The 27,030-nt window shown below is 42.1% G+C and overlaps 1 protein-coding gene across 9 annotated transcripts in view; it reads left to right on the top strand.

The window, feature by feature from the left end:
* Positions 1-27,030, top strand: part of LOC130179264 (receptor-type tyrosine-protein phosphatase mu-like) — a 149,780-nt gene that overhangs the window by 38,805 nt on the left and 83,945 nt on the right. For all 9 annotated transcript variants that reach the window (XM_056392138.1, XM_056392145.1, XM_056392144.1 and 6 more), the window contains exons 3-7: positions 8,251-8,525; positions 12,414-12,492; positions 14,378-14,493; positions 15,999-16,173; positions 22,452-22,745. In XM_056392138.1, the coding sequence (XP_056248113.1) occupies positions 8,251-8,525; positions 12,414-12,492; positions 14,378-14,493; positions 15,999-16,173; positions 22,452-22,745 (939 nt within the window). The remainder of the gene's footprint in view (positions 1-8,250; positions 8,526-12,413; positions 12,493-14,377; positions 14,494-15,998; positions 16,174-22,451; positions 22,746-27,030) is intronic.

The following is a 27,030-nucleotide window of genomic DNA, read 5'->3' as shown; positions in this document are numbered from 1 at the left end:
TTAGGGTTTTTTTTGTATTATGCCAGGCACAATGGCAAGTGCAGCTCAGGGTAAATTACTTATTGTTTTATTCTTAATGTCTGCTCTAAATATGTTGCAGGAGAGAAATTGAATGTTTTTGTCTCACTGTTGCACAGGGTCTTTTGTTTTGATAGCGCGCCCTTGGTCGATAATGACACCTAAACAATAGTGAAGGACTGGCAGAATGAGGTTCTTACGTACGGTAACGGTGATCTTCTCTCTTTCTCTCTCTTTCTTGTCAGGCTCGTAATTCGTTCATGCAAATGCACCTCACTCGTGAACCCAAGGCGAGTGCCTTTCTTAGAGGGCGGCTGCTGCATATGGATAAGATGGATCATTTTAAAAGGCAAACTGTTCACCTTTTTGACCATTTCAATCGGGAGGTAATGAATTGACAAAGCTCCTCCGCCGCACCTGGACAAACCAGCGTTGTTTACGGCGCCGTATGAGCCGTTCAAATGAAAGAGGAGATGGCTTTAGCCACTCGAGAGGAGAGAGCACCCACTGACTGAAGGACGTGAGAAATTTAATCAGAATTTAAATCACATCAGCAAAAGATGAGATTTGCTGTTGAAGAGGGGGGGGGGGGGCGTCGTGTTGTGAAAATAAGCTAATTGCTTTTGGGCCATTCACAACTTTGTGTGAAAATAACACCTTGCGCAGCGATGGCAAGGTTGTGGGGTTAAGGAGAAACCCCATTATATGATTAGGCGACGAAACGGAACAGCAAATTACAATGTCTGATCAATTCGTGAATTAATTCCTGGGGGTTGACGGACTGTGATTTTCAATTTAGCATGTTTGTGGGCTTAAAAAGTGTGCCATGGTCCGACTAAACAGGATTGTACCCATTACTATAAACAGGATTATGACAGCACATTGTCCTGTCATGATGGAGGACATATTTGTATACTGTATCTTTTTCCATTAGTGTGCATGGTATGTGCAATTAAGGCTAACGATGCAGCTAGGTGACTCACGAGAAAACTCTGTGTTGTGTAATGGGTTTGTATCAGGCAAATGGGCCATTATATGACCCATTTATTGCAGTGGAGCGCCACCAGTGCGTACTGCATATTAAGATGACATATTAAGCCATTAAGAATTGCCGTTGATTGACATGCAGCAACAAAGGATGCTGCCAGGGAACGTAATAAGGGTCAGTTGTTCCACCTGATGAAAATGACGGGGCTGAAACGTGTTGCGCATGATGGATGGTTTCAGGTGAATCCATTTGACACTGTCAAAGAAAACCTGCCAGGTCCTTCATATGGAGAGCCCAAACTTATTCAGTGTTATTTTATCAGGCCCCTTTCATGTTTCAAAGGACACTGGGAAAGTTCTGGAAAATTGAGTGGAGGCCACGGATGTTCACATTAACAGCCTAACCCTCACAGCGAGAGCATTTTTGATTGGTGGCAGACAGTGAGAATAGCCCTGTCTTCATTGACATTTCCGAAGCAGCCGTCGTGCTTTTCTGCGGCGGTGACCTCTGTGAATTTTATTAGCAAATGAGACCTTGAGGGTTTGGGTTTAAAGAGCGCCCCTTCATTCTGATTTCCCCCACATAATGATTTTCACAGAGTTCAGGACCTGAATGGAGGAGAAATAATGAGCGCTAGTCATTATTGCAAATTATATCCTCTGCTCAGACCATCACTCAACTCATAATTAATCTAAATACCTTAACCCCTATAGACTTTGATGCTTAGGATTAGACAGTACCCCATGTGTGTGAACTAAATTATATCAGACTGTATCTCCATTAAATAGACTTTCGTCTCTTTTTAAGAAAAATAACTGATATATACAAATATGTAAATGTAGGCACTTCCTAAACTCAGGTTATTTTTGCTTTGTCTCTCCACTGTGCAGTGCACTTTCTTTGGTTACTTTGGTGTTTTTGTGGATCCATATGCCTTTTTAAGGAAAATCAGATTCAATCATTGGAATCTGGTTAACCTTTTGAGTAGTGTCTTCAGAGTTTCTCCATTCCTACAGTCAAAGCAGGAAGTATGATTTCGACAGAAAGGGGTTAATGGGATTCATCTGACATTTGTCTCAGGTCTCTGTCTGCCTCTCCACCAACCCTGAACCTCCTCCTGCTTTCTACAATGACTGTAAAAACAGAAAAGGAAAAGACTGCCTCTAAAGACATGGGCAGAGAATGATAAAATTAGAATGTGGTCCTGTCACATTGCTGTAATCCTGAAAAGCTGTCATTTCTAAATTGAGTTTGATTGTTTCGTAAAAGACTTTGTTAGTCTTTGAAAGGATTACAGTCATTACCCTTTGCCTGTTTCCTCAGGATAATGTCAGAGTAGTTATTCTCAGATAAATAGGCTTTAATGTACAAGACCCATTGCTTCAACAAAAAGACCAGGGTTCTGGTGGCCAAACGAAAAGTTATTTTATTGAATGATTAGGTGCTAAAAAACCATGAAATTAAAGCGTTTAGTTCTTTTAGTCATTACCAGTTTGTCACCAGCTTCTTGTCTTGTCTGAAGGGACTTTTCTTCCCATATGGACTGACACAAGCTGTGACCAACTCCCAGCTGCTCTGCCAGTGTGAGCGACCTGACAGGGTAGAGGATTAACCTGATGGAAGCCTTCCCCTGCAGTACGCCCATGGTTCTCTCTCAATGGCTCATAATACCGTTAAACCACTAAGGCTGTTATTTTGGATTACTTAATGTCCAGCTGAACCTGAACATTTGTGGGTTTTGCACTTGCTAGAAGAGACTTCATCCTGGTAGGAAAGCACTTGTTAGATTGATGCTGACTAGATATTCATCTGTCCTAGACTTTGAGAGAAAATACTGCATTCATTTGGTGGGATTTATGCAGCTGATTAGTAAAATTTGGATGTTGTTTCTTAAGAGAACTCCACCAGTTTAGCATTGCAGCCCAATAACAAGTATCAAAACCGATGCAGCAGAACCAGAGATATCATCTTTTGATATTAACCGAGTGCCTGCATGATCCACAATGCAGTTTGACGGCTGACAGTTCAGTCACACGTTCAGATGTATTTTGCTAGTAACAGCTAATGTAGGAGAGATGAGGCACAGGTTACAAGAGGTGAGAGGTAATCTCACTCCTTCTCAACTGTACACACCCAGATCAGTGTGCAGTAGTAATCCTCAAAACCTGTAAACAGACAATGTGTGTGTGAAATCGGAGGAGTTCTCCTCTAATTGAAATAAGACGCTCGACTAATGACAGAAATTTCCAGAAACTGGCGCAAGAGTTTTGTGGCCACAACCAAATGTGAACTGTTTTTTGAATTGTGGCCTCTGCCAACAAATGGTCTGATAATAAATGTATGTTTTATGTTTGTTGTGCAGCAGCAGCTGTTATTCATTCGCAGTGTCCTTGTTAATGTCTAAAATATTTCAGGATAATGAACAACAACTTGAGTGTACATAACAACTGCAACAGGAACATTTCATCTTTTTACTAATTCATTTTTCCATGTTCTACATCTACAGCCATCATCGTAATTTAAGGTGAAGTTGGCCTACATTGAAATAATAATAAATCTGTTCCTCTGAATACCTTAGAGCCCTGGCCTTTGCGGAGTTGCAGAGACAGGCCTTGAGTGTGCTGAGAGCTCTCTATTTTTAATTGGTCTTGAACGCACCATTGTTTAGGCACAAGAGATAGAGAAAGAGGCAGAGAAATGGAGAGAAAAAAAACCCTTGTGCATCACTAGCACATTAGCACAGCACTAACACAGTGTCATTATAATTTGCTCTTAGTCTCGCTGGCTAATTAGTTTGTCATGGTGCAGCAGGTCCTGCACAGTATGTGGTCATTAGGCTCGGAGAGCATAGAAACTGAATGACAATCACTGTTCTCCTGTCATCTTTTGTTAGACAGTGACAATAGCAGCACGATGAGGCGTCACACTGTCACTTGAAATGCTGTATTCTTATTTTTTATGGTGGTCAATAATGAGGAAAGGAGAGACTTTTCCCCCTTGTTGTGTTTGGGTTCACTGACCCAAATCAAGACGATTTGCAGGCTTCAAATTCGGTGACAAGAATTTCACAGCCTCATCGCCACAGTTCTGCAGCCTGTCTGAGAGTCAGGAAGAAATGCTCCAATATTTACATGGATTTCTGTATTATACAGCCACTGTATTCAGCTTTATTAAACAAGAAGTGACTACACACCAAAGGTACCTATTGTTTTATTACTATTTCATTAACATGGTAGTAAAAAATAAAAACAATACAAATGCTGCTTGAGGGATCTGATATTTTCATCTCTAATTACCAACAAAGAGCAGTGCTGTGCATAAATCTCCTGTGCAACACTGTCACAAGGTGGCTGTTTGAAATGAATAGTAATCCGCCTGTTTTAATCATAGAGAAAAGCAGTGGTGCCGGCATCTTAGTCTTTGTAACATCACCACAACTGAACAATTCATCAACTGATTATTAGTGCTGGTTCGCATCACACCAAGGGTTGCTGATGTTTCAAGGGGAAAAAACAAAACAGTTCTGGGCACCTGAGCAGATGGCTGAATGTTATTAAAGAGACCTCGGAGCCCTCATATAGAAGCACCTGATTGAGGTTGGACAAACAAGTGTCTCAAAGTTGACTCATCTCCTGCCCTTCTACATGTACGTTACACAACTTCCTGCATAGCCTCAGAAATAATTAGCCCCAGCACATGAATCACAGACAAACTAAAGGTGAATAATACATTAAAAAGCACAGAGCGAACAGCAGTGTGCTGCTCACAATGGTGGATCATAACAGAGTGATCATGCTGTGCAGGAAAATCTGTAACACAGAAAAACCACAGTCATAAATAGCTAATCACAACTTGAAAAGGTGCCTGTTATTACAGTAAACACAGGGAGATATTATTAATGTCTTTGTATGACACACTCAAACATTAAAGCTCCTGTACTTCCAGTGAAATCACAAACATACAAGTGGAAACACACAAAAAGCGAAACATATAAACTATATGTGACTCAAATCTGTTCAATTAAATAGTGTATACTATATTTTTTTCAGGACCTTTTAGCTGCATCCCACAGTCTTCCCATAGTGGATGGAGTTTGCTCGGTTGTCACGGCGACATCTCAGTTGTCATCATGCGACTGCGAAGGAATGTTGTCATGGAGACAGCTCCGTAAATTCCGAAGTTCCGCACCTCAGGTCACGTGATGACAACGGAGATATCTCCATGACAACTGAGCGTGCCCCATCCCCTGACGAAGCCACAAAGATCATGGCTGTGTCCGAAATCACCACCGCCTCTGTAACAGACACTCAGCACTGAGACATTTAACATCATCCTTTTGCATCATCAGCGTCAGCGCTGATGAAGTCGTGCACTTCTGCTTTTTGCAACCATAAAATACGGAGCATTGCATTGTGGGTTTGTTAGCAGAAAGTACTGTACATGCCATGTACACCACTTTTTTCATTATAGTATATACGGTGTAATTTTGGACACAGTCATGACTTGAGCGTGTAAATATATCCACTATATATTTACAATACTTTCTGCTAACGATCCCACAATGCAATGCTCTACATGTTACAGTGATGAGGGAAAATGATGATTAGCAAGAGTTAAAACTACTGAGCGTCCTTTACACGGGGAGTTGTCATTGAGGGAACAGGCGGATCATTTTGGACACAGCTCATGAGATGTAGTTGAAAGCTTTGGAAAAAGCTGGCACAGAAAATGGACCAGTTACAATCCAACTACTGTTTTCAAGGTCAACAATACACTTTCCTGCTTAACAGTGTATTTATACATTTTTATTCCATGATCATCATAATATAAAATAAAAAAATAAATCAAGTTCTTGTGTCCTGACCAGTGAGAACTGACCTGATCTTGATCTACAGCAACACTCTCTGGCTCCACATATTCTGTGTTCCATGTGTTCCCTGTGATCCACATTAAAATAGGATCCTACACACTTACCAGGCGTACCTTCACCACAGGATTGCATGGTATAACTGGTTTGTGTCATGCATTGGAGAGTTATTATGAGTTGAAATTACAATACAGTCACTTATAAGATATGAGGCTTGCATGATCCTAAACATCATTAAAGCAACAGCTCAATCGTACCTGACAAACAAAGCCGAGGAGGCTGACTCTGTGTCATCACAACTCACTGCTCCTCCTCCTCCTCCTTTGCTCCCTCTCCTCCTGTTTCATTGTGTAAACATGACAGAACCCCCCCACTCGTTATCTGAAGCTGGAGACAGATGGAATTGGTGAGCGTTACAAGTGCAGCACAACAAGACAAGTGGGCAAGCTCGAGTCATTGATGGAACAAATAGGGTTTTGTGAGGCTGTTTGGCTGACACGCTCGGGGACTGAGCCTGACGATTTAGTTGCCGTTATTTACCCTTCTTTTTTTTTTTTCTTTTTTTTTTAACGCCACATCTGAATGAATCACCAGATGTTAAATTTATTGACAAAGATTTGCATCCTCTGCGGTTCAGCTCTGCCTCACATGCAGGAGAGTGCAGCTTTTTCGCTTACAGGTTGTTTGTCTCACCTCTGAGCAAAATGTGCCTCCCAATCATTACCACACTTAAAAAAAACCCCCAAAAAAACATGTATTTCAACATAAACTCTCTCTTGGCTGTGGCTCAAATGCTGTTACGAATTGTGCCATCTCATTACCGAGCCAAGTTAAATAGGATGATGACAAATAGAATGTATTCTGCGTCTCCTTGAAAGTTTGCCAATATAATAATTCTCACTTGTGTTTCATTGGCAAGAGGGGAGAGAATTAGATTAACCTTTAATATTGAACCAAAGCGATAAAATCTAAATGGGGCTTGCTCGGCAAATAGATTTTAACTTATTGATTTGTCATCATTTCCCTTCTCTCTATCATTTAGAAAGAAAACACGCTCTACTCAAACATCCAGCATTTTTAGGATTAGTTTTTCTCTGTCCTCGTTTTGATGAATGATAATGATTAGAGAGTTTCAATCAGTCCTATGATAAGAGTATTTTCTCATTAAGGGTCACATGCTACAATTCTCAGTGCTAATAGCAAAGGTCTCAGCACAGTCATTTACCTGCTTTCTGCCTGCTCTTATAAGATTAGGGCTTTTATTTAGTTAGCATTAAACCTCAGGACCTGATTGCGGCTAATAATCTGGTTCTTGTCTGTGATATCTTCCTGCTCTATTAATAACAAGTTGTCTCGAAAACCAACACATCCAACAGAATCAAATCCAATAACAAACCCATAAAACCATGCAGCCTCCATTATTGCTCCAAATGTGCTGCAAAGTTTTACAAATCTTATGTAACTTATGAAATAACAGTATTTTAGTTTTTATAGATTGGTCTATGGTATCTTATTTTAAAGATGCATGACATGATTTTGTCAGGTGAGACTACCTTATGGATGTTGATGTTTTGAAACACACACTAAAGTGCAACGCTGCCAACATGAATATCAAATGCAGGTATCAAAAACGCAGCGTTGTACCCAAAAGTAGGGTTGTTTCATAATTAACCTCTTAACTGTGAACCGACAGTAAGAATTCTGATAGTTTGCTACTATCAGTTAACCGGTTAAAATTCCTGGGGTATCGGGTATTAACATCAGCTATTCTCCCCTGTGGGTCTCACAAGTAATAGACTGCACGAAGCACACATCGACCGTGCCATACAGACAGAAGACGCAGTCACGTTATGGTGGCCACGATACGCCAAACCAGGAAATGATTTTTGATTTAGAGAAGTAGGGCAGTGGTTTATCCCTACGCATCAATGTGGAAAACATTGAAACGTGACGTGCATGTGTTTTGATGCTTGTCACACAATGCAAGTGTATGTTCAGTCTGCATGTAAAATAGCATGTTAGCCTGCTAGTGTTTGAACAAATGTTTATTTCAGTCTGGACCAAAGTGTTTGACTGGTCGTCCAGCCAACTGACCAACATTAGCTAAAACCTCTTCCTGGTAATAATTCATTAGCAATGTTTCAACTCCTTTGTGATAATATTACCAACTACTTTTTGTCATTTATATTAGCATATCATTATATATGTCGTTTTTTTTTTTTTTTTAGCTATCATGCCAGATACAGTAACTGGATGTGCAGTTGTACACAGAACATGTTATGATTACTGTGAATATCGGTTTACCTGACACTGTTTGAACTGGCATTTGGATTAAACCAGCTCAGCTCATGACATAAAACTCTTGTCTCTGTTGCAGGTTCAGCCTTCATGATGGTGAACACTTCAGGACGATTTGCAGGGCAGAAAGCCTTACTGCTGACACCCCAGCTGAAGGAGAACGACACTCACTGCGTTATCTTCCACTACTATATAGGAGGCAGAGACAACAGCCACCCAGGTCACCTAAATGTCTATATCAAAGAGAACAACAGTCCCATGGGGATGCCTGTTTGGAATGTGTCAGGTCCAGCTACTCGCTCCTGGGCACAGGTGGAGCTGGCCATCAGCACCTACTGGCCCAACTTCTACCAGGTGAGCAAAATGCCATGTGGGCTGAATCCGGCTCTCTTTCTCATAATGTCTCATTACAAAACTAGGTTACTCATTCTAAGCCGCCTTTATAGTTAAGCCAAAGTCATTAAAGCCTGTTCAGTGGGTGGAGCAAGACAAATTTATTTTTTGAGGAGGTCCAAACAATCACACAATAGCCCTTTCAAAACACCTAAGATTATTGATTTCTGGGGCTACCTCGGTATCCTTGGTAATCTGTTCTCTCTCCCTTCCATCTGAGCCACTTCTCTTTTTCCAATTCTGAAAACTCATTTTCACTTACCAATGCACATGACTGCTGGCCGGGCCAAGGTGATTTCACACTTGCCTGGCTATTAGTCTTCACTGGGCTTGTTCCACGAGTCCACCAAATGTTAATTGATGCAGAGCAACCCCTTAACCTCCCAATGGGAGACCATCCCTTGGTGAATTATTTCATTATGGCCTGGCAGAGCTGGTCCACACTGGAGCTGAGGGGTGTCCCTCCTGCCTGCTCATCACAGCCACCCTGATAACTTAGTTAACAAGGCACACCGCTGAGCTTCTCTCTCCTGAATGCAAGATAGGAAGTTTAATGAGAGGCGCACGGACAAAAGAAAGACAGAAGAGGGGGGAAGGCAACAGTTGAGAGGGACAGAATGAGCTGCAGCCGGCACTAACAGTCACTGCTCGTTGTTGACAGGGCGGTGACCCTTTTGTGACATAATGATGCAAAGCCAGTCTGGTCAAATGTTTTCAGTTTGCCTCAAGACACCTAAAGATTGAAGGAGTTTGCCTGGAGTGGAGACACAGCTTGTTATGTCTGGATCCATAACTGTCACCGACTCCTTTTTTGAAATTAAAAAAATAAAACCTTCTCTGTGAAGTTCAGACATTTTTGACTTCAGCTGCAGCTTCAACGTGACAAAACAAATCTGCACCCTTAGACAGAACATTGCGTTCGCTTTTAAATTCCAAGTGAAGCTCAATACCAGCGAACATTTTGACATGCTATTCGTGGTGAGCGTTTAGACCCAAAATGACGTATTATGCTTTCCAGCGTGTTCAGGGAAACTCCCGGCATCTGTTGCCTTTCAAACCCCAGCAGAAGGTCTGTCTCCGTTTTGTAATTGTTCCAGAGTGACAACACGGGCGAATGTGAGGATGCTAATGATCCTAACACCACTCTCAGTCAAGAAAAGAAAGACCAATGCTTGAAATTGTCACTAATTAACAACATGGCACTAATTATAGGTATCTTTAATTGCATAGTAACCTACGCAATTGTCAAAGGGAAGCCACCTGATACTTGGAAATTATTTTTTAATTACCGGTACGGCTTTTAGTCATCACAAGCCTTTCAGCCCTTGATAATTACTCCTCTGTCAGGTCATCCCTAAAACTTTTAATTGAGATTGTCATGCTTTTCCAAAAACTGCTGCACATGGTGATAAACACTACCATTTTAAGTAAATGTAGTGGGCAATCTGTATATGTCCTGCACATACTATTCAAATACATGTTCTGTGCGTAAGATGAAAACCCATTATTTATCGTGGCATGCAGCAGTGTGCAGCATTGAGAAAGAAAAACCCTAATGTCCTCATCTATCTTGATTTCAATACAGTACAGCCTATGGCAGAGCTAATCAATCCTGCTGTAATGTAGTACTTATCCAAGTCCCTTAGGGCTAGCCAGTGTGGTGATGTAGACATTGAATGTTGGGTTCACTGTCTGTCTCTGACAAATGAGAACGGTGAACTTTCCCGTGACATCAACCGCTTTCGTCCCATGTGAATATTTTCACTCTGTGGGTCAGGCCCAATTATGCACTGCACTATCATTGATGTTGGAATCAATTATATCACAGCTATTAGGCAGGCTGACTGATGTCTGTTGCACAAACAAAGGATTTCAATTAGAGAGTGGGGGCCAGTTCATTTGTCTGGTGGCGATATATGGAGTGGTTGCCCTTTTAATTTCCTTTAAATTAGCCTGTAATGAGGCCATAATTGGCACCCAAGACATTGACTTTCATATTTCATGAGACAAAAAAAGAAATTTATAATTAGACAGTCTTATCTGAAGGCATCCTGCCTCCCAGATGACAATGGTAACTATCTCTGCCTCCACATTCCTAGGCTACAAAAGGAATCTCAGATGCATGTGTGTGTGTGTGTGTGTGTGTGTGTGTGTGTGTGCAGCTTCACTACAGCTGGCAGGACATAAGTTTCTGGGTGACACCATACACGGATCATATCCATTAATATATACTATTCACAGAAAGATATAGGCATATATTTAGGGAATAATGGCATGCAAAACATGTGTAGCAGTAGAGCGTGTGGTGTAATGGGTCTCTGCACCACGCCCTGGGTTTGGGAAGGGACTGGCATTTTGTTTCCCTTTTTATCACACTGCGGACCGTGGAGTACATAACTGACATTCTGCTGGGACACGCCCTCTGTCACAGCTTAGGACCATTTGTTTTGCAGGAGAACTTGCCCCTTAAAATAGGATCGTGTTAGCCCCTACGCAGCACAGTTGCACTCGACTTCAGGTTTTGCGCCGTCAGAAATGGCGACAAACATGTCGAGCAAGTAACACTTGATACCGAGCAACTGTGAAATGCAACAGCAGCGTCTTCTCAAGGAGGATATAGCTTTTTGAATATGCATTAAAGGGTTAGTTCACTCGCATTACGAGAAAAAGCATATGTTGACTCTTCTGGTGGCATCTGACCGTGCAGATAGTTTCACTTTTTAGACTTTTTTTAGCCAGTTTGCACCACACTTGTCTTACAGAGAGAGTTGCCAAGTGTAACATCAGCTTGCTAACATTTGACCTTTTTAGAGTGAACAGTAAGTGAAGTAACAGAATATGGTCGACACATCTGACCTGACCCTGACTCTTGATTAAAATGCTGTGTAATGATGCTGTAAACTGAAAAGATTTTGACATTTAATATTAATAACATTAGACTAAAGTTAGTTAATCAGCTTTTTCCACCTTATTGTCAATAAATTCTACCAACATTAAAACACGTTCCGCTCCATCTTTGCATATATAGACAAAACTAAGCAATACCTCCATTTGCAATAGATTGTCTGCGAGCTTTAAGTTGTTGTTTTGGCCTCCTCAAACTTTTCTATCTGAAAGTAATGTCTCAGGTTGTGATGCTGCATTGACTCCCTGTTTACAAAGTGAATTGTTTTTGATTTAACGGCACTACAGATGTTCCCTAGTAACCAACTAACACAGAGCTTAAGCTTAAAACATTTAATACATTTTGTGGTGCAACTCAATTGAGTAAATCGCTGTTTTGAAACTAGGTGGTACTTATTAAAAACAAAGTGATTGATTTACAATTAACTGAAGCAACCCAGTCCTGGGCACTGATGTGGAAAGAGATGTTGCTGTTGAATTTTTATTTCATTATTCACTGCACAAACAACATTCCATTGAGCTACATTGTGTTGGGATGAAGGCAGCAACACATATCACAAACCCCTTCGCAAATGAAATCAAATGACTGGGAGGAAATGTGCCGTTTTTTTTTCAAATCCGGGAGAATCGACCCTTTAAACATTGCTCAACATGTTAGGTGTTTCACCTCCCATACACTGCGTGCTCGTCGCAGACTGTGTGCTAATCGTCTCAAGGCTCAAACTTAATTTAACACTTGCATGTCATAACACCTATCAACTGTGACATATTGTGGAAATAATGTCAGTGGCCCGCAGCTGTGTGACCAGCTGCGGCTCGGCTAGGAGCAGATCGCATTAGCAGGAGCCGGACTTCTCTGTGCACAGGGGCAGCCTCACTCAAGTGCCATTTGAAGACATGCGGCCATTTATCACTGGTGTTATGAGTCTCCTTTCTCCTGCTCAGATTGTGTTTGAAGCCGTAACCTCAGGGCAGCGTGGCTTGCTGGCCATCAGAGACGTCGTGGTCCAGGGCCACCAGTGCAGTAAGTCCTTTTTTTTTTTTTTCCCTCCCCTTCACCATAAAAGAATATCATCAAACAGTCATTGTCCTTTCCATGACACTCTCCCAAATACCTGCATCGTTGTTCTATTCAAGGCCTCCGAGTCAAACAAAAGGCCTTCAAAGAGTATGCTACAGTCAATCCAAAGTGTAAACCTCCCTCCTCCTAGCTCCCTGAAGATTTATGAGCATACAGTTGACACGCTGGAGTGTGCTCAGGATATAATGTTGGAGTGGCTGTGTTAAATCTCTCCTATGAGAGATGGGAGAAATAGTGCAAAAAAAAAAAAGAGAGAGGATGAAAAACAAATACCACCATACAATATGCTGCTGTTTGTGTTTGGGTCCCACTATCTCTCTCCTCCCTTAAGGATATTCAGTAAAGCATCTCATCTCTCAGAGGTTCGGAGTTCTGCTACCCGTGCTGAACAGAAATACGAGCACTTCAGAGTGCACTGCAGAGCAAATTAACATGTAATCACAAGCATATTTAGAATTTTTCTGCTTCGGCTTTTGGGATAGGCCGCTGCTGTGGGAGTACAAGATGAGGGCTCTTCAGGATTCCTCGAGTCTATGCTTTTGAGTGCCGACAGTCATGTTACTCCGTATGGCACTCCTTAAGTTTATACTAAGAGGTTTTCACACCCTACAGTCTAAGTCTAAATCAATACCACATGGGTTTTCACCAATTGATTTATACTTTACTCTACCACTCATAGCTTAAGTATCAAGCCCTGATTGTTAGGCGCTAATGACCTGGTAACCGTTTGAAAGCAGCTGAATTCCTACAAATGTTATGTCAATAAGATGGATTTATATAGCGATAAATGTTGCATATAAATGTATTTGAGTAAGTCGATGGGGCCTTGTGACGTGATCAATGTTTAAATGTGTAAAAGTGCGAGTGGATCAATAACCCACTCAGTGGCAATTGGGTTTCTCTGAGTGATAAGCAAAGTGATCAGAGCGACTCCTCAGTGGAGCACAGCCAATTAATTTTCTATTTATACGACCATGTGGAATATTTAGCACAAAGGTGTGATTATGCCACTGGGTGGTCTGCCGCTCCTGCCATCATTAAAGAAGATATTAGCAATGAGGAAAATAGATTTGTCTTTTTTGGCACGGGGTGGATTGACAGGACAAAGTTAAGGAGGAGGTATAGTTCGAGACGAGGTTATGAAATATTAAGTAGAAGTGAAAGTCTCGATGATGAAAGTGATAGAATTAGCTTTTGCCAAGTCTTTAGAGATTTGGTTATGTTTCGAATCAAGGTCGCTCCACTGAATTGCCCTATTTTCCTATGCAGAATAGCGGTACTAATCAAAAATGTTCTACATAAGTTACTTTCTGTGGACTATCCCAGTCTGTGAACACACTGATAATGAGCACAGTTAGAAAGAGAATAATGCTTTTGGAAAAAAAAAAAAATCAGCTCAATCAATGAAAGGATGCCGTTAAGAGACAGCAGAAATGGAGTTTTTGGTAGGTGCAAGTTTGGCCTCAGGTGTCTCATTTTAAAGACCGAGTTGAGATATACCTTACAAAGTGATGCCGGACTTTGAGACCGAGTGGCATTGGATAGTGAAATAAAGCAGTATCCATTTAAGGCACCTTTTCTCAGTTCAATTTTCCATACAAATATTGACACAAGAGTAAGAAAGTGGGTAACAGTGAAATTTGGGGACACAGCACGATAAATTGGTGGAGTTCTCATGCAGGCGTTCAGTGGCTACTCTAACCTCCAGTTCTGGGTGATTCATTCTGGTACAAAGCCATTTTAGGGAAACTGAACTCTGCATCTCAGCATGTAATGTTACTGAACTTCTTGGCTTCGCTGCCTGATGGATATTTTCCCTTTCTCTCAGTGAACACACCTCACTTCCTGACTATAAAGGGAGTGGAGGTCAACGCCGGACAGACTGCCTCTTTTCACTGCACCGTCAATGGGCGCAAAAGGGACAACTTCCGCCTGTGGCTCCAGGTGAGAGATGTTTTTATCCCTCTGCTCAAACCCTACATAAGAAAGTCTTAAATCAGCTTCAGAACTGAGCCCTGTGGAAATGAATTACTGCCTTACTGAACACATGTAATCTTCTGATCTGGAGTCAGTAGTGCACCTGTTGTGCCATCAGGTCCATGAGCCCCGCAGGCGGGCGTCTTTCTTTAATCTAGCAGGTTCTCCAGTCAGCCATCAAAGGGATAGCAAAGGGTTTCTGAAATCGACATTTTATCCAAGTGAAATCAGGCCAGACGGTGACAACTGTCAACTCGTCTAACACAAAAGTAAAATGCAGTCTTAGTTAATATAAGCCAACAAAATGACAGAGTAAGCTATAATACTGCTGACACTGATATAATGGTGCTTGTATGAGAAATGACATTATTAGATCCAAAGCAAGCAAGAGCTCTGTGTGATATAAATAACCACAATTGTACATCAGTGTGCCAGGCCTATTAAATTAATTAATATTACCTGTGCCTAGTTCCCTGTTACAGGTTAACTTAACTTTACCATGGGTGGAACTTACTACAGTCAAACTTAATATAATATCCTTAATGTAAGCGCCGCTGATCAGTTTCTCTGAAACAACGAAATCATATTAATGTGCTTTTGATGATCATGTTGTCGTGTATCAAACTTACGATTAATAATGGGAAATATTCTTCATTTTAGGAATCGAAGCTGATGCCTGTTTTCCAACCTCACTGCCACTTTTAAAAGTTACTCTCCAGATACACAAGTAGCCTTTTGTAATTCTCTGTATAAATGAATTCAGGTTTAAACATTCACACGCTGCTTCAGTGTTCCTTTGTATTTAAGATTTCACCCGCTCACCACGTTTCCGGAGGCCTCTGCGTCCGGAAGGCAGGGGATTACAGTTGTTTCAGATCACCGCAGTATGGTCTTAACCTATATAGATGTTGGCTCTGTGGATTTTGTGTACTATATCCGGCACAACTGAGTTGCGCAGCAGTCTTCAATTGACCTTGTTCTGAGCAGCGAAGGTAGTGCATCTGGCAGACATAACCCTGCCGGCTCTGCTGCTAAGCACACTGTCACACATGTGATCAGTGGGAGCATGACGCCGGGTAAAGGTCCTCTGCCAGGTACTCCATCATTTTAACAAACACGTCCTCATTAGCACAGGAGCTGGAAAACAAACATTAAGTGAAGTCCCCCGATGACAGTAATGAAGAAATATTTCTAATGAGCAAATGTCCCCCATCTGCCTGCTGTGAGGGGTGACAGCTGGGGAGAGCCCACTGCGCGTTTGTGCGTATGTGTGTGCGCGCATCCTCGTGTGATAAATGTTTCCCTACCATCAGCCACCGATGGGAATGATAGGACACAAACAAACATGCACAACAGCAGACAACAAGTACACTCAACCAGAGTTTCTGAAACACACAAGGTCAGGCCACTTTGTTTATTAAACCTTTTCCATTTTGGAGGCTCACTCGCGTGTTTGTCTCGGATCCAAACAGGGAATCGCTGGACGGGAGGCCCCGATGAAAGCCACTAAACCTTGGAACAACCGCCGCTTCATAGGCACTTTCGATGTGGAGAACACAACCAAAGGCGACTCAGGTCGCTACCGCTGCATTGTCCACTCTGACAAAGGGGTTGGAGTGTCCAATTACGGGGAGCTAACCATAAAACGTGAGTATTGGTCCCAAAGCAGAGTAAAACACAAACACAGCCTATGTGAATGAACGCACAGCTGAAGATGGCAAGAATGTTTCCCATCCACATGACCTCCATGCGCACCGCAATGTCAACAGGAAATAAACAGGAAATGTTGCATGTTCGTGGATGAAAATGCCCTCTCAGGCGATACTAATAATACTGGCGTTTTATGTTGATTTGTTATCCAGAGGACTTTGATACTTCCCCTGTAAAGGCTGTCCTTGACTGAGCACAATTCCCCCAAAAAGATCACAAAGGCAAGAGGCACCAGGGTTTACAGTAACCTCCCTGATATTTCACTCCTGCAGTCATTTGATATGAATTTATGGAGTCGTCTGAAACTAAATCCTGCAAGGCCTCACTTTCCTACAGCCCTATAGCCCGGTAATGGCCTTCTATATTTCTTCACCTCAATTTTCTCCCTGTGCTCTCAATTGAATTTACTGCTCTGATTTTTTTTTCTTTTTTTTTTCTTCTTTTTTTTTTGTCTCGTAGCTTTATGTGATTGATAGGTTTAATCCTGGCTGTCCAGATCGAGGTCTGTCAATCATGCGAGAATGGCCGGGCCCAGACACGGCAGAGTGAAGAGGGAGATAAAGTCTCTCTGCCCGAGTGTATCAGAGGGTTTCAGTGGTGTACTCAAAGAAAATTTACCGACACACTGGAGGCTTTCTAAACCACACTTGTGCATAAATTCAGCAGCACAATCACCCGCACTTACACATACTCACTAGACAGCAATATTTTTGCTGATCGCTGCTTTCAATTTGTTACTTGATGTATAGTTATATATATTTTTTACACAAGTCAAACCAGTTAAGTGTAAAGTGCTTTGGTCATAAATATTTAAAATACAGTAATTGTCTGGATTTAGGAATTCATCGACTCTTGTAATACAACCCACTTTAGATTCTGCAGAGATTTCACACCCCGATGACTCCGACATAAGCTAACTCGTCAGAGGAAGAAAAGAGGCGTTTTCACATTTATAAGTGTCACACATAAAAAAAAAAAAAAAAGCTGATATCTCCTCTTATCGCAGCAGTCATAAAACAAGAGCTTAACCCTCCTAGCATAGTGTCTGAGTCGTAAATCCTCCTTAAATGTGTATTCGCCGCGTACCGTGACTCGTTTTTGGAGGAGTGACCACGGAGCGATTCTGTGGATTATGAGGCTGCTACAGTCACGAGCCGCACACCAACACCCCCCCCCCAGCCCCCCCCCCCCCACCCCCCACCCCTCATTACCATACACTGCCTTTTTCTTCAACATGAGGAGAGTGAATGCTTGATTATCCCAGATAATCACTTCTGCTTTCATGCCAGTATTCAGTCAGATTTACGTGCCTATGTGGAAGTGCACTGCATGTATTTTCCAGAGTGTACTACGGATTGGCCGAGCGCGGCCCCCTTTATTCCGGGCTCTCCTGTAGTGCAGCCAGTGGTTCTGAAAGAAGGGGGGGGGGGGATAATTATTCCCTGTCCAAGTGCTGGCTCTTTTCTCAGCCTGGTTGAAATCACCTGGAGCCCACAAAGCATTCGCTCTGCTCCAACATAGTATTCTGGGCCATGCTATCAACTCAAGGCTGCCGAGGCACAGCCCTGTCAGCGCTAATGAGAATAGCCCCTAAAAATCGAAGGCCGGCCAGTCGAGCTCGTCATTTTCCCGTGGCCACCTCTTCTCGTATCGGGAGCGGATCAATTCTTTACTCACAGCAGCCCAATTAGGAGAGAGCACGGTGTAATGAGGACCTCTTGCATCTTAACAAGAGAAGCTCTGTAGATGTAACAGGCAAATGAAAGAAGGATTCATAAACAGTCAAGTCTAACTAATCTAACAACAGAGCAGAGTGGCAGCTCTTCTTATTGCTCCCTGTGTTCTGAATACCAAATGGGTGGCAAGATGTGTGTGCGTGTGTGTGCGTGCGTGTGTGTGTGTTTTGTAGAGATGAAATGATTACTTGATTAATCGATAAGTCAATTGAAAGAAAATGAAATGACAATTTAGAGAAATTATTAATCATTTAAGCGGCTAAAAAGCCAAAGATGAAGTGGTTCTGTCTTGTCAAATTGAGGGTTTCCCTCTGTTATATTAGTGTGTGTGGTTTGACAAAAGAACCAATGTCAAGTCACCGCCAATTTAAAAAAAAAAGAAAAAAAAAGACACATTAATTGATGATGAAAATAATCGATACAGCTGCAGCTCGAGAATGTTCTTCTTCTTCTCAGTATGTCATCTGGTACTGGGTCCATGGGTATGCCAGTGTGTGTTTGTGTGTGTGTGTGTGTGTGTGCGCCTGCGCCATTTCATGTGCATTAGTGTGCTTTTGTGTGATTGCGTTCTGGCAGGCAGGTGCTGCGGTAGAGGAGGACGCAGCTGTCTGCCAGGCCGTTCGCCTATCTGGTCAACATCACGACAACAGCTGCTCGCTGACCCCGCGTATGGCCGCCGCTGTCATCTGCTCGCTGTCGCCCCAAACCCCAGCCAGCACAGAGCTCAGTTCAGTGCCGCTTCCAGGGCCCCACCGCTGCAAAGCCTCGTGAGGCTTAAACAGTGGGAATTGAGTTGTTAATATCCTAAAGTGTTCCAGCACTTGAGTGTATTTCACCGCGGTAATCCGTGTGCTGTGGCTGTTGAACAGGGGGGATTGCTGCACCTACAGGAATTATTTCATCACCATAACCTGCTGTTGCTTCTGTGAAGCACTAACTTTCCAAAGTTAAATGAAATGCTTATTGCTTTAATACGTCATGGTACTTAGTCATATTGTTGTGGAAATGGTCTCAGGTGATAGCAGCGGAAAATAGGACTGAATGGCAGCGGTGGCATCCATGCATCGCAGTGCGTGTAAAGCATCTTCTCTATAGAGAATAAAGATTGATTGAATGACCGAAGAGCTCTTGTTTGATACCTCGGACATTTGTGTCCTGCAGTCGGACAGTGTCAGAGATAATCATGTGATATAATGCCAGAGGGAATCAGATAATCAGAAGATGCAGTATCATAAGTTAAGTAGATATTAGTTGGTTGAGTTTTATGTTGCCAAGTTTGTCACCCTGTGGACCAGTCATGAATGAGTCAGCAGCTAGAAACTTTTGTTATATTTTGAGGGCCATTTGTTCCTGTGCATCACAAGGTGTCATCAGAGAATGAGTCTGTTGACAAATGTGTCAGTAAAATCTGGCAAAAACCTGCATTACACCTCCTCTGTGGAGCTCGGACTGTATTTTTTTAAATAAAAAAAAAAACTGATAATTTATTCATATTTCTCACTTTTTCAAAGTTCCTTTACACAGTTCTTACTTTTAATTTAGTTCTTTAATGAATAAAGAATTAATAAAATAAATTACGTCTGGTCCTTTAATTGTACATGCCATCTGCTTTTCTTGAGAGAAAAAATAAAAGCCAAAGAACTACAAGAAAACAAGTTATCAGTTCTCCAGAGCCAACATAGGTGAACCTCTTTTATACATTGTAGTCTCATTTTATGTCTTAAAATACAAACGCCAATCACGATTACAATATCAATATCTTTTGATGGACAGCCATACCATGAGGGATGATACTGCAGTATGAGCCTCTGCTGTTTTCTGTTGTTTTAAATGAACTGGAGCATATTGCCTCTTAACTCAGTTAAACCCCTTTTAAGACATAACAAGAGACTATAAAAGACCATCAAAACAAGCCTGTTGTTCCACCCAGATTTTGGATCACCTCACTCTCCTGTCTGGCTCCAGCACGCAGACTGGCGCGCTGGGTGTAAGTGCAGGTTGATGACCTGCTGGATTAGCTGGTTCGCTTTGGGCGATGTTTGACAGCAACACTGGAAGCTTGGATTAGTAGGAGTTTAGGGACCTGCAAGAGGAGGTCACCGTGGGGTAACCATCTGCTGAGGGAGAGCCTCCAATTCTCTGTAGGACACCTCGGCCTGCTCCTAATGTGCCCGGAGACTTCTCCCTCTCCATGACAACTCCATGAGAAGCAGCCAGGCGACTAATGGCATTATTCTGTTACATGTGTGTGCTCATTAGAGCTACTTCACCGTGGCCTCTGGGACGTGTAACTATTGTAGTACGTGACAAGGGCAGATTCCTAAGCAATGCTTTAGCTGTGGGTCGTAGCTCTTTGTTGGCAGTGGCAAGTTTTTGGTTACACCAGGAGACAGTGTCTGAAGCATGAAAGATATCTAGGTGAGATAATGGAGGAGGACTTGTTTTGTTGTCCCTATAAACTGGAACAAAATAGAACATGGACTAAATAAGAGAAGATATTTTTGTGTTACTGAAATACTGAAAGGAAACTTTGCATGTTCAGGAAGTCACTGTGACCTTTTGTGTGCGTGTCTGTCAAAGGTGACTTGAAAAACAATGAACACACCAGTTTAAAACTGTTCTTCGAGACTTTAGAAGTATCTATTAACACCTTTTCATGTACTACTGCACTGTCCTCTCACCGCGTTGTATAAGAATGCAATCCTTAAAATATCCCACAGGTGAAATAACATGTCTGACATTTCAAGAAACCTCATTAAACCAGAAATGGCACAAGGTTTATGCAAAGATTAGACAAATATTGATGACATAACAGAGGAGGGGGGGGGTCAGCTTCAAGGTTTACTCTGAACACCACATTTGTCTGAGAGACATAAACTTATAATTGAGGAGAAGAACTTGATAATACTTTTCAGAAGAATCCAAAGAGACGCGCTGAAGGTTGAAAGGGCCCAGGACTAGATTTGTTCTTCATTATGAAGAGAAAAAGGCCGTACTTTCATTACATACCTGTAGAACAGAGCCAGGAAGCATGTTTTTGTCTTTTTTGGAAACATCATTTCAAACTGTTTGATAAGTTTGATAACCTCTTCTCAGTGCACCTTGAGTTTCTTTGACCATATTGTTGAGGGTTAAAACGTATTCAAACTGTTTGAACAAGTGCAATTATTTGTCTCAAAATGTTACTCTTGCCTTGCTTTTGAACAGCAGTAATGGAGTGTAACTAAGTACTCTTGCTCCAACCAGTTAATTAAAAAGAGTTAAGGTTTTAAGTGTGAGGAAATGCATAACTAGCAAACAGCATATGAAATAGAATTGGCTGAAAATACCACATGTTGATATATCAGTAATAATCTGAATTCCTCACATACATTAGTAGAACAATGGCATTTTTCTCTGTTGAGGATGTTTGCATTCTAACAATGGTGACAATACGTAGCTCTACTTGAGCAGCATTTTCATTGCAGGACTTTATAATGGAGTATGTGGACATTGTGACATGGGTATTTCTATCTTTAGTAAAAGAGCTGAATGCTTCCTTCATCACTGATGAATAAGTCTCTTCAACTGAGAACTTCAGTTAGATCAGTGTCCATAGAATCACTGCTCTTCAAAGGAAGTGGAACGCACCTCCAAGACCAGCAACAAGTGCGCAGCATACACACAGTATGTCTTACAAATACCAAGTACAATACAGAATATGCAGCTATTTTGTATTAGCGGTTCTGTTTTGAGCAAAAAAGCAGCGCTGCCTGGATTATATTTTCCTTCAACGTGTCAGACAGAGCATTCATATTAGGCATGTTTGTAAACCATTTCCTGCCAAAAATGTAATTGGTTGTTACAATATCCACACATGGCTACAAAAGTAATTTGTATGAAAATATATTGTCTTGTAAAAGTGAGAATAGTTAACATGTAGAGTTAAATTTAAGGCTTTCCTGTCATCTTTTTAGCTTCAAAAGAAATTACAAAATTCTGCAACAGTCATGAGTTGTGAGATTCCATACAAGGCCTCTGATTGAAATCAATACGTTGTTCAATGGGAGCAGCATTTGCCAAGTGACTTCGTTCACACCTCTGTTAGAAGTTGCCGTCCCTTTCAAAATGTGCGTGATTACATGACTCCGTCAGTGTACTGCCGATGATGAGATATTTCATTCTCCAAGCTGGAACTATTGATTGTTACATGGATCTCCTTGAATACCTTGTTTACTGGAAAACATGCAGATACTCCTCACGGGCCTCCAGAGAATTTTGATGCGGTTGATTGCCTAAAAGAACAAATTGATTTAGAGCATCTTGTTTGCTGGGTACGAGCGTTTATCCCCACTTAATTTCTTGAGAATGTTGATGCTTTTTACACAAATTAGAAAAAAAAAAAAAACATAATTGTTTTCTGTATTGTGAAGACTTTCCAGCATTTCACCATTATACTGCGGTTATCTAACACCATCAAAAACTTTTTTGTTTCCCCAGAGCCCCCTGTGCCCATTGCACCACCCCAGCTGACTGCTGTCGGCGCCACCTATCTGTGGATCCAGTTGAACGCCAATTCCATCAACGGGGACGGCCCAATCATCGACAGGGAGGTGGAGTACCGCACAGTGTCGGGCACCATGTACGACCTGCAGCCTGTAGACAAGACCACACACAAGATCGGCCACCTGGACCCGGACACAGAATATGAGATCAGCGTTCTGCTGACCAGACCTCTGGAGGGAGGCACCGGAGCCCCGGGACCCCCTCTGAGGGCCAGGACCAAATGTGCTGGTGAGGCCAAAAATATAATTACTTACAAAGCACCGCTGGTTTGACAGTGTCACATGAAACCAATTCATTACATTATGTTGTCGTGGTTGTGAACTTAAATATCACAGAGAGATTTCCCTCAAGCTTTGTAAGGGAAGTAGAACTGATGTCATTCCTCCTTTCATATTTCAAATGTGAAATGTACTGTGACAGGAAAATCGTGATGAAGGATTTTAGTCATGGGATGTCTGGATCTTAAGTTATTAGAGAAGCTCAGCTCCCAGCCCCCCCGAGACGTCCTGTGTCCACCGGACAGCGTCTGTGAATCACAGATTTTTAACGTGAAACTGCTTTATTAAGCGTTTCTACCAGTTTTAATCCCCTGGCCTGTCGGTTACGGAGAGGAGGACACCTCTGCGGATAATTCGCTTTCCGGTAAAGGAAAAAAAAAAAAAAACCCTGAACGACTGACACTGAAGGAATCCAAACCTGAAGAAGGTGAAGGCAATGGTGGTGAAGACAACTTCTTTGATCCCATGCTGCTCCACAACGTCACCAAACGCCGTCTTTTGTTACCGTTTTGTTTGAGAGACCCCTCGCGACAGAGGTTACATACCGTGCGTTTAAAGTTTAAAAAAAAAAAAAAAAAAAAAAAAAAAAAAGATCCAATTATTTCCTGTAGGTGGCACAACTGTTAAAATTGCAGTGTTTTTATTTGCCCGTAGGTGGTAACATTGACGTACCACTGAGTTGGCGCATGTGTAATTGGCCTAACTGAACCCTCCTCCGTGGAGAATCTGCACTCTCTCTGATGTGAATAAATGAGTTTGTAAGCGAGCTACGATGTAGCTGTGCCATTAGCTGCTGTGCATCTAGAAACAAAGATAACATCTCCGTCTCAGTTAACGGAGCTAACGGCTGAGGAGCGAGGTTCGCTCTGTGTCGGCTCTTTGCACAGTCCCAACACAATGACAGTCTGATACAACAGAGAACAAAAGTACCCCACTTCAATAAATAGAGAAAGAGATACTGAAATTTACAACAATCATGTGAAAAGAGTGGTCAAAGGAACAGTGCAGTCTATTCATTCAGATTTTAAAATTCTTTTATTTTTTATTTCTGCTGCCTTCGGCTCGTTGAGTTTGAGTTTGCACCGCTCCTAATTTACTCTTACAAATAACACATTTTAAAAAGATTCAAATTTTTTTTTTTTTTTTTCGAATCACCCCCTGCATACAATAAATAGCCATCAGGGCTCCATTGTTGTTAAAGCCTCGTTGCATGTGAAGCAAATAACTGCAGCTCACAATCGTCCAACATATATCATTGCCAGTTTACTTAGGTAATTATTTCTCTATAGTAGACAAAGCCCACTATGCCTCCATTGTTTGCACCTATAGATCTTCATTAAGCGTTTTGGCATATGGACATAAATTGTCTCTTTTCTAAGTAATGTTTTCCACAGTGGGCACCTGGAACAATTAGAGCCGTGCAAACTTTTTTTTAGCTTTACATGTAACAGAGAAACTGATCAAACCTGTGAACCATTGGAAAAACAACAGTTTTAACTCCTAACTTCTCTTTGGAACAGCTGTGTGTCACAATAATTGATGTGATTTATAGTTAGATGAAAACTGCCCCGCCACATGGTTAACTTTATAACTACTCGTTTATTCAGCCTAATTCTCATTCCGAATGCCCAGCGAGCTTCTTAATCCATCAGCAACACAGATTGATATCATGTGTGAATCAGAGTGGCACCTTAAATTTGGATCATTACATTGCTGTTATACTGTGGGCCATTCAAACTCAAACATGTACATAAACACTTTGAGAACGCCTGATGATATTGTACAAATTGCCCTTCTCACAACATTAACCAGCTAAATTCCCATGCTGTACTAGGATGCCAACTCGGGGAACAAAACAAACCCAGGCTCAGCAGTTTCCCAGGCTAATGCTGTTTGGTGTCCAGAGAAAATGCTGATGAAAATGAGATTTTCCTCCCTTCCCTGCCCAGGGTGTAACCCCTTCTTCTCACTGTGAAGGTCATGAGCTTATTCATTTTTAGTCTGGCTGATAGGGATGAATGGCCCTACCTGTGCAGCCCTCGGAGCCGGGGCCCGGCGTCTGTGGGGGTCCTGCCCCTTTGCCACCCTGCCGGTCACAGCCGGGGAGATTGATGGCCCTGGCTCCTGAAGTGTGTTTGAGGAAGCGGCTCTTGATCTTGTCCGGCTCTCTGCTGGTCTTCCCCACTGACAGGCCGGGCCTCAGCAGAGCTCCTAATTGAACGGTTAAGACTCACAGGGCTGTGTTATACATCACTGTTGATACAGACAGGCCCAGGGACTGGCTTCCCCTCTTCCCTGCACTGCTGTCTGGAGGCGCTAATGAAAATCTGTGGCCACTTTAGAGCACTGTCTCTCACATAATTATTCATAGCCATGCCTTGGTCACTTCGCAAACTGAGCAATGTTTCTGATGACAAAGGATGTTTTAATTCAATCTTCTGTAAAATGGGGAATGTATAATGCAAGGACGCCACCAATTCAATTCAGAAGCAGGAGGAAGAAAGGGGTAGCCTTGAAAGGTTTTTCTTTCCCATGAAGCACTTTCATTACTTTCCTAGTGAACATCAAAAGAATGTCTTATCCAAGGCTCTGTGATTGCTTTCGGGGGTTATTTGTGGGTTTCAAGGGTTTGCAGAATGATTCAAACAACATTTTTTGCTTTTGCATATCCTCATGTCTTTGGACTGTCGATGTCGAATTTCACAACTTGTTACGATTTGTTATTTTCCTCTTCTCCTGCTGGTCCAAATCACTCGCCAAACATTTCTAGAGCTAACAGAGAAAAGCATTTGCTAACTGCGCTCCCCTTTCCATGTGAAATTTGTGTCTGTGTGAAGTTGTTTACCACTTCAGACTGCTCCACGCTTGGTAAGTGCTACTTGAAGGGAAGACACTATAATATCAGGTGGTGCCCTAGGATCACAGCAGGGTGCTCCGCCTTTCAGCATCACTACTGAGAGTCCATTTCACACAGAGAAACCATTTCCAGCCCACACTAGGAAGGCAGATGGGCAAACCTTAAACAACTACTCCTCTGTAGTCTTACTTCATGTCTGTGTGGAAAAGTGTTCGCTGGAGCTCTTCTGTCTGCACATCGCGCTCTGCTCCGGGTTAAGAAAATCACAGACGCATCGAATGTGGTTTTGTTGCCGCAACACTCCGTCTCAAGGCACACTTTGTTTCTCCAATAAAACGGTTATTCTCAGAGCTGTCTGTTCAGCCCACATCAGCTGATGACAGTTAGTTTTATCACTTAAACAATGTCTGGCTCAGTCAACTTCAAATGAGAGGTGATTGATTTAGAGTTCGGTCTCTGCATGGCATGTTTTTTCCACACAGCGCTTGTTTACGATGCAGCAGAGATAATTTCATACTAGTTTCCATGGTAGAAGAACAGTCTGTCCTGTGCGATTCATCTCCACCCTGTGGCCTTCGCTGTCCCACTGGCTCTCAGGCGCTTTAAAAATGGCAGTACATGATGTCCATGCTGGGTCCAAACACCTGCTCAGACTCCAGCCTCTGCCAGCTCCACATCTCCATCTATAAGTTGTCTCCATCTGCGCCCTGGTACCACGTGGGTGTAGTCTCATCTGTTTGTTTTGACTTTGCCATTCTGTTGCACTGAGTGCTATTAAACACAAGGGAATCAGCGTTAATCAGGGATCAGCCCTCGTTTAAACAGTCGTTTATAACAGTGGAGAGTGGGGAGGAGCCGCGCAATTAATGTGCACCCACACCAAGGTTGGTTATTTGCATTTAGCCTCCTGGTTAATTTGTGAAAGACCAGGTCTGTGTTGATGCAAATAAGAAGCGTGCCAGCGTCTGGCAGCATGGAAAATGTAGTGCTGGTAGATTTCACTATATTGCTACTTATGTTCAACACAATTATCAGTATGTCTCTTCTCAATGTAAAAATTCCTGCAAAGTCTAACCATCAGAAAATCATGTTCCTTTTTCCCCCATTGATATCAAGTTTTAGACTTCAGTATATGTTTTTTTCTGTGCATTCAGAAAGTTTTTATTTCTTGTGCAATACAAAAGTTTTATTCTAGTGAAAATGTAGAAGATGGAAAATGGAAATAGAGAAAACCTTTATAGCAGCCGTGCTCATTTAAAGAGTGTTGTAATACAAACACATCATATAAAGTGAGGAAAGGGGGCTTCTAAGCATACTGAGGAAGAATAAGAAAAAATCAAATTGGAGGCTCCTTTCCTGCAATAAATTAAAATAAATT

Source organism: Seriola aureovittata, chromosome 12, assembly GCF_021018895.1.
Source record: "Seriola aureovittata isolate HTS-2021-v1 ecotype China chromosome 12, ASM2101889v1, whole genome shotgun sequence".
Lineage (NCBI taxonomy): Eukaryota > Metazoa > Chordata > Actinopteri > Carangiformes > Carangidae > Seriola > Seriola aureovittata.
Note: the sequence above shows the minus strand (reverse complement) of the source record. Positions and strands in the feature narration are given on the sequence as shown.